Below are 8,378 nucleotides of genomic sequence, written 5' to 3'. Positions count from 1 at the left end.
GTCCGTTTTGTTGGGTAGAGAGCGGAGATTCGCCAGATGGATGCCAGGCAACGGCGTTCGAAATCTGCGCTGCCTGAGCTTCACGAGTGCGCCGGCTCTCTTCCCCCGTCTGCGCGTCCTGAAGCGCTTGATCAGCGCCGCTGCTCCGCCAACTACAACGTTCAGCAAAACGTCCAAATAATCGAAATCCGGTAGAAGATTTTGTGGTGTGTTCTGCCGAATGTTCAGCAGTTCATCCCTGGTAAAACTGATCGTGTTTGAGAAACAAAAAACAGGAAAAACGAACAAAAACAGTACAAACACTGGAGAGCCAAGCACTGAGGCGGCCGTGTGCGGCGCCTTCTTACTATCTAGCATCTTACTACTATCTTCATTGTAGTCTTTTATATTGTGCAGCACTTTGGTCAACGTCTGTTGTTTTTGCTATATACAGTAAATAAATATTGGTTTGATTAATTGATTGATTGCATGCAGCTGCTCAGCCATGCAAATCCATTCCATGAAGCTCCTGCTGCAGTTTTGGAGCTGATATTAATGCCAGTGGATGTCTGGTGACTTTTACACACCATGGCTTTACATGGTTTTCTGCCATAAATCTTTACAGTATAACTGCAAAAGAAATGCACAGAGCACTTTGTTAAATAACAATGAATCAATTCCATGTTACATGTTTTACTCATCAAATATTATGTGACCTCTGGTTTTATTCAGACGTCTAGTGGTGATATGAACTGTAAGTTCTCACTGCAGTGAGTCACTGAACAGAGTACTAGTCTTAAAATTAATTTATTTGTTATTCATTTTGTGTTCATTGTTTCCAGCATGTATCAGATTCTTCCCGAAGCATGGATCATCATTTGGTAAAACCAAAAAGAGGTACAGTAAAGACACTTCCTATATGCAAGAATCTTCGTAAATAGCATCCATACATACAAATAAGTTCACAAAAGCTGTAGAAGCTAGAAACAAGTGAAAATTATTTTCGTGAAGTCACCAGTGTAAAATGTAAGTGTGAAAGTGATGCTTCTATTGTTCAAGTACAAATGAAATATTAAACAAAAGTATTCCAAGTATTGATCATAGAAATGTATAAATAGTAGAAATGGCTTAAACAGTGTTTTATAAAATATTTTTGAGCAATATCACAGAGTGCAGCTTATCACAGCTGTGCTAAGTATAAAAACAACACAGTTGCGGGTGTGATTGCTTTTAAATAAATGTGCAGTAAATACGGAGTTACTTACGTTTCAGACAGAATTTGGATAGTTTGTAGTTATAGTTGTTGTTGTAGTTATTAGTATAGCTATTAGCACTCGTGTAATGCTAATCAAATTAGAAGGTTGAAACCAATGGTATAAAAATAAAATGCAACATAAATTACAAATCCCAAGTGCTCATATCCAGCACAGCAGGTTGAGATTCATGCACACTGCAAAATCTACTTTAACTGTACAATAACTTATATTTTCTTAATTTGTAATTATCACTACAACAGCACACACATATTTCCATTTTTATGATGTGCACTGACAGGTTGGGAGTGCCTTCTAGTGTGGAAAAAATGGTTAAATAATATATGATGCATTATATTCTTCTAAACAACTTTGAAGATATGAACATTTTATAAAACTTGGGATCGCACAAAGGTCCCTATGAGCATATACAATCATGTCAGTATTAAAATGTACAGATGTTTGATATTGCAGTAAATATATTCTGTCAAATTACACAAATAATTATTTTGGACATTTTTCAGTAAAAAAATAAAGATCTCTTGATTGAAATAACAGAAATACAATTACTTGCTGTTTACTTTAAATTATTATTACATAGAAAATGGCTGCCTTTTTTCCAGTGTAATCTTTTAAATGTATTCATTAAAATTAAAATATTACTCAAAGGTATATCCAGCTATATGTAAAGGACATACATATGTATATGTGAAACTTAAAATGCGATTAATGCAGTCTTAAATTTCTCTTATTGTTTGACAAGTGCCATCTTGAGGTCATGTACATTTACGTTTCTTGATAGTTTATATTCTGATAGATACTGAGTGCTGCTGCGTTCTGGTAAATTAAGTCCACATTGGTTCCAGTTCTTGATCGAATTATGTCATATGCACACTGGTGGAGGTAAACATATTGCTCCTGTTGTAGAAAACAGAAAATAGCGTACAAATATTAGTCTTCTTTACTTCAAGAGGCAGTTTCTATGTAGAAGTACAACAAATGTCAGCACCAATTTCTGTCATCTTAAAGGAATATTCTGGGTTCAGTACAAGTGAAGCTCAATCAGTAACATTTGTTTCATAATGTTAATTACCACAAAGATAATTTCCACTTGGCCCTCCATTTAAAAAAAACAAAGCAAAAGGTCACAGTGTTTGGCTAAGTAGTATAGTTAAGTAGAATATCTACTTGACGTAAACAATAAGCATGTTAACATACAATATGAAAAAATAGCTTATTATTGCTTTTCTGTGTAACATCATATCCAATTTTACAACTCTGTCACTGTGACAGCTCGTCATAAATCCTACAGTGATTATTTTAACAGCTTCACAGTTAAAATAATACAATACATTCAACAGAATAGTTTGGGCTTTAGATACATCATTGGTCCAGATGGACCATAAAAAGGTGCAAGCTATCCAATCCTGACCTACTCCAACCACCAATAAAGAATGCTTCCTCAGCTTCTCAAACTTTGACAGATGCCTATTCTGAAACTTAATCTCCATTGTCATTCCCCTCACCATCTGAAGTGGCTCAAGCCTTCCAGCAACTAAAGAAGGCATTCACCTCAACCACGTCATTTTTGGAGAAAAAAAAAATGTTTTCCACCAAGCAAAAGTATGATTTTGGCAACTGGGAGCTACAGTACTTACGCATGCATTCCAGCAGTGGCACCACTGGCTTGAGGGTTCCAACCATTCGTTCCAGGTCATCAAACCTGGAATCCCTCTGCGATGCCAAATGGTCGAACCCTCACCAGGCCTGGTGGCCCTTGTTCTTCTCTAGATTCAGCTTCTTTCATGTATCATCCAGGGCCCAAACATACTAGCATTGATGCTCTCTCATCTCCATTCCACCGATTATCCAGTCTCTGCTCCAGAATCCATTCTTCCAGACTTTGTTCTTTCTATCTTCCACCATTAGCCTCATCCATTGGACCCTGGGTGAACAGATAACCCAAGCCACCACAACAGAAGCTGTGTGTTCCTGCCGCCCCGTGGAACTAACTCCTGGACTCCTTGCACTCCTTTCTGGACTCTGGACATCCAGGGACAACCCAAACCCTTTCCCCGGTCATGACCAACCTTCCTCCCTCAGTAGTCAAACCTGTATCCGGATGGCTGTTTCTCTAAAAACCTGCGACATCGTTTCTTTAAAGGGGTTACCAACAGCTTTTGAGACTGCAGAAATATTGCTTCATCATGTCTTATGGAACTACAGACTCTTGGAAGTCCACAATTCATATGCAAATTCTGGAAGCTTTCTTCAAGCTGCTGGCCACCACTGCTAGACTTTCTTCAGGCTATCATGCCCAATTTCCCAGTTCCTTAGAACTTACTGCCATCAACATCAGCAGTACTAGAGTCACTTCCTGTCCTTGGCTTAATATACCCAAAACTCTCTCTGCCAGCCATCCATGGGTATGACACATTCCTGTGTGTCCTCCAGTGTGATTTCAGCCTTCTCTGTTTTCCCTGGTCCCTGCTTCTCTGTTTCGACAACTGGTACCAACGGCATGTACAGCTGCAGTGTGCTGTCTGACATCAGAAAGGCCATTGTGATGCCCAGTGATCGGACACTCCTTTCTACCAGTTCGGACAGAACGTCTAGTTATTTACATGTGACCTCTATCTCTGTCTTCTATGCAGAAAGTAATGTCCTCGATACACTGGCCCATTCGTGCTAAGCATCCCAGACAAATGCCGAAGGTCCCTCAAGATGACATTCTGAAACATCCCTACTCAAAATGTTCCACTATGATCATCACAAACATCCAGCTCCTCAGAAATGTGGTAAACTAGAGTGCCCCTCCCCCTCACTTACCCTGGACTTTGGATCATGTACATTTGTTCAAAATTAACCAGCTCATCAAGAACTCTGTATAGACTTGTCACATGCTCACCCTCATAGTCTTACAAAGAGGACTCTCTGATTGCACTACTCTTCAGTAGTGTTGTCTTCATGACTCCCTTGTGGATCCTCTTTGTACCATTGTACCATCATTACCTCCACCTGCATTACCACTGTGTCATCTTCTACATCTGTGTCAGATTTCTACCACCTTTCCTGCTCCTCCTGCTGTTCACCTGTGTGTTCAGTAAAGAACCCAAGCACTTGGGTTCAAAGAGTCATCTGGCTCAGTCTGCTTTGTTACAGTAAGTGTTTGTATAAAATTACAAGCCTCACATTTCTGCTCTAAAACTGGCTGCATTTACTACCATTTTAATTGCCTCAATGTAACGTCCAGGTATTAAAGGAGGTACAAGCTTAATTTGTACTGATCCCCAGAAAATTACTCTGCAGTCCCTTACCTCAGTCTGCACCATAAGAGGCCTGTGCATGCGCATATCATTAACGATTCCGTAGATGTCCACCATGCTGTCTCTTTCAACCTGGAAGATCAGGTGGTCAATGGCAATAAAGGTCCCCGTTCTTCCCACACCGGCACTAAAAAGTGTGAGGGTCAAATAATTAGATGAAAGTTTAACAGATGGCAAATTTGAAATTCTCATGTTTGCTTTGTAATTTAATTCATGAATGGTTGTTTATAGGAACCTAATTTACCTGCAGTGCACCACAGTTGGAGAGTGACGTGAGTACTGCTCCATGTGTTCTCTCACCAGGTGTCTGAAGTCGATGAGGACTTCAGTGGTCTGTGGAACTCCATGATCCGGCCACGCCGTGAAGTGGAACTGGCGTACGTAGCGAGATTCTGCTGTTTTCACCTACAGAATTATCAGTCATATTATTGTAAAATATTACTGATTTAAAAACAACAACACCAACAACAACAATTTTCCACTCCTGTATGCTATTGAAGGAATAAATGGAGATATCAAGTGCAGGAAGTGTTGCTTTACATTTTTGATTCTAAAGTCTCTTATTGTCCAACTCTCCAGTTCGATCTCTGAGGTGGTCGTCACAGAGATGTTATGATAATGATTAGTCCCAGATGGCCAGTACTTCTCACATTTCACCTGGAGAAAATGACAGAGTGCTGGTTATCTTTACTCTGAATATACAGGTGCATCTCAATTTTATTTAATACACGAGTTTCACAATTTGAGTTGAATTACTGAAATAAATGAACTTTTCCACGACATTCTAATTTATTGAGATGCACCTGTACATTTTCACATTTCACATTGACCACTTTTCATGTGACTAATAATATTTCACAATGAAAACTCACTCGTCCCATCTCATTGCATTTGGTCAGCATCACTATGGTGTAGACGTTCTTCTCCCAGACCATTCTCCAGAATTCATTCACTGTGACGGGTAACGGACCCTGAGCTGCTATAAACTCCTTTCTTGAATTGTAGCCCTGATTTTTAAAAAAAAAAAGGTAAAACCCTGGTTAGACATGACTAGAAAAAAAAAATGTTTCAGGCAATTTTACTTCTGTTTATATACCCACTGGGATGTAGTTGGCATTGATGTAGTCATCAAAGGGACTGCCACACATTGACAACTTCACTCTTGAAGCATCATCTGATAAAGGCAAACATGATGCAATTAGTATCAGAAAGTAATTATTAATTAACTAAAAATATGCATCTGATTTTGTATAAAGTTACATTGTAGCATCATACCTGCCATGTTCTTTTATACTCAAAGGACTCTTATTTTGATATTGTTTTGTCACATATTGTCTGTATACATTTCCAGTTTTTCTTACTTTCTGTGGTTTCTGATTGTTATCACCTGTGTCTAGTTTAGATAATCATAATTATCATGGGTTTCTACATTGAATGTACTTTTGTTCGTTTTTGCTTTTTTTTGTTGTTGTTGTTGTTTATTTCCTTAAAGCTACAGTATGCAACTTTTGGCACTCTAGCAGTTAACAAATAAAACTACATGCATCTTGGGGAAGAACATTGTTTTGGTTGTGCTTTGGCTCTGAGCCTCAAGAAATGAACTGAAGATGCATCTGTCTTTGTACAAAATGACCATCAGCCAGCTAATCAGATTGAAGCCTGTAATTGAGGAAAACTCATGCCACCTTTTAGTACAACATGCAGCAGTCAGTGTACTCACAAGGTAACACATTGCTGTAACGGTTCTTTGCCTTGTTTTCAATAGCCAGGGCGGTGTTCTTTGACTGTGCTGTTCCAACAGTTTTCAACTCCTGCAACAACATAGCACTTCTTTAGGTCTTGACCTTGAAAACACTCATTTATAAAATCATTTCTGTGACAATTCCTGAGTAAACAGTTTTATAATATTATCATACGAAGCAGAGCGTTATATATATATATATATATATATGTGTGTGTGTGTGTGTGTGTGTGTGTGTGTGTGTGTGTTTCCCATGTGTACCTCATACTCTTCAGCAAAACCACAGTTGGAATCTGCATGTTTCCGCTTAAAGTACTCTTCATAATCTTCTATTCTCAAAGCAATATTACTGTGTACCATAAAACAAACACATAAAACATACAATAAATTGTAAAGAATCATGTTTCAACATTAAAAACTAATAGATAATAAAATGTGACTTACATTTTATCGCTGGAAATAGAAAGAAAAAATGAATGCATTAACAATTTTAAGTTTTGTCAAATAAATGTTTAACTATACACATATCAATCAAAGTTACCTAATGGTGTGTACAGGGATGTCGGGACATTGTTTTTTGGTTTGTCTGGAACAGAGAGAAATAAAGAAATGTTATTAAAATGAATCTGGAAGACTTCTGTATCTTGAGCTCTATCCAGTATTCAATTCTCTGATGACACTGAATGCAACTCGCCTTCTTGAATAGAAGAAGAGAATGAGAGTGATGATGAAGAGAAAACAGATCACTGCCAAAACGACACCAACAATCAGCCCAATGTTAGACTCTGTGTTAGACTCTGTGGAATCTACATGAGAATATGATAATAAATGTGATTATATTATTAAACAAGTTCCTAATGAAGAAACAACAGTAATGTGTTTAAAAAAAAAATTTAATCAGAATAAAGACATTGATTATAATATTAACCAGATCACTTAATGAAACAAGATGACATGCTAATATACACTGAGATGCAATAGGTTAGCCTTAAAAAACACACAATCTGTTTTATTTCATTTTCTGATTGAGGTTACATTGAAACTCACAACATTATTCTGATATTTGTTGTGGGACCTTTGGATTGTGATCAGATTTGTACAAAGTTATTTAGGACAGATATTTTAGAATTTTACATACTTGTAAATTGTGAGATGCAATGAGTTTCTCCTTTTGTTGATTTATCTGCTGTCACAGCAGAGATGCAGAATGTGTAATTGACTCCAGCAGTCAGACCAGTGATGAGAGAGGAATTGTTAATAGTTTCTGTTGAATTTCCACTTGTTCCACCAGTTCTTTCAAGCATACTTTTCTTAGTCCATTCAATTCTAAAAAAATCTCTATTTCCGGCTGGTTCATCCCATGTCAGAAACACAGATGATGTTGTGATTTCAGTCACTTTGAGATTCCTGATCACATCTGGCTCTGTGTGGGGAAGAGAAAAATAAATGTGCTGGTGAAAGTGGGAATTATAATTACACAGTTACAAGGCATGTAGTTTCACCAAAATTTGAGAGCATCAAATGTACACTGTGCAATTTTATGTCCAAAAAAAGGAAATAGGAGATGCTGACAAGGTAACACTTCAGTTTAGGGACTGATTCTCACTATTGAATAGTTGCTTATTAACATGCATATTACTAGCATATTGGCTGATTATTAGTACACATATTAATGCCTTATTCTGCATGACGATATTTAGATCCCTTAATCCTACCCCACACCTAAACTTAATAAGCACCTAATTATTAGTAAGCAGCAAATTAGGAGTTTACTGAGGCAAAAGTCTTTGTTAATAGTGGGAATTGGTCCCTAAACTAAAGTGTGACCGAACACGTACGTTACAGGAACCTCACATAAAAACAAGTAGATACTGATAAAAATTTGGTAACACTTTTAGAATAGGGAACACATATTCACTATTACCGTATTGGCCCGAATATAAGACGACCCTGATTATAAGACGACCCCCCTTTTTCCAGATGTACCTTTTGGAAAAAGGCTTTTTAAAACCCAAATCTTGTTTTTTCTCAGTAAAACACATTTTGTCTTCAATTATTTTCATATTGCATATTTTTCCT

At 37.5% G+C, this 8,378-nt stretch overlaps 1 protein-coding gene across 8 annotated transcripts in view; it reads right to left on the bottom strand.

The window, feature by feature from the left end:
* Positions 1–1,843: 1,843 nt before the first annotated feature.
* LOC107744187 (receptor-type tyrosine-protein phosphatase eta-like) overlaps positions 1,844–8,378 on the bottom strand; it is a 56,975-nt gene continuing 50,440 nt past the window's right edge. For all 8 annotated transcript variants that reach the window (XM_016557707.1, XM_016557704.1, XM_016557711.1 and 5 more), the window contains 12 exons: positions 7,438–7,722; positions 6,994–7,105; positions 6,841–6,885; positions 6,744–6,752; positions 6,561–6,648; positions 6,279–6,369; positions 5,659–5,732; positions 5,431–5,565; positions 5,099–5,215; positions 4,803–4,963; positions 4,550–4,685; positions 1,844–2,150 (listed from right to left, as the gene is read on the bottom strand). In XM_016557707.1, the coding sequence (XP_016413193.1) occupies positions 2,019–2,150; positions 4,550–4,685; positions 4,803–4,963; positions 5,099–5,215; positions 5,431–5,565; positions 5,659–5,732; positions 6,279–6,369; positions 6,561–6,648; positions 6,744–6,752; positions 6,841–6,885; positions 6,994–7,105; positions 7,438–7,722 (1,385 nt within the window). In that variant the 3' untranslated portion in view covers positions 1,844–2,018. The remainder of the gene's footprint in view (positions 2,151–4,549; positions 4,686–4,802; positions 4,964–5,098; positions 5,216–5,430; positions 5,566–5,658; positions 5,733–6,278; positions 6,370–6,560; positions 6,649–6,743; positions 6,753–6,840; positions 6,886–6,993; positions 7,106–7,437; positions 7,723–8,378) is intronic.

The sequence above is a fragment of the Sinocyclocheilus rhinocerous genome, unplaced genomic scaffold (genome assembly GCF_001515625.1).
Source record: "Sinocyclocheilus rhinocerous isolate Xijiao unplaced genomic scaffold, SAMN03320098_v1.1 scaffold2935, whole genome shotgun sequence".
Classification (NCBI taxonomy): Eukaryota; Metazoa; Chordata; class Actinopteri; order Cypriniformes; family Cyprinidae; genus Sinocyclocheilus; species Sinocyclocheilus rhinocerous.
This window is presented reverse-complemented; position numbering and strand designations above follow the sequence as displayed.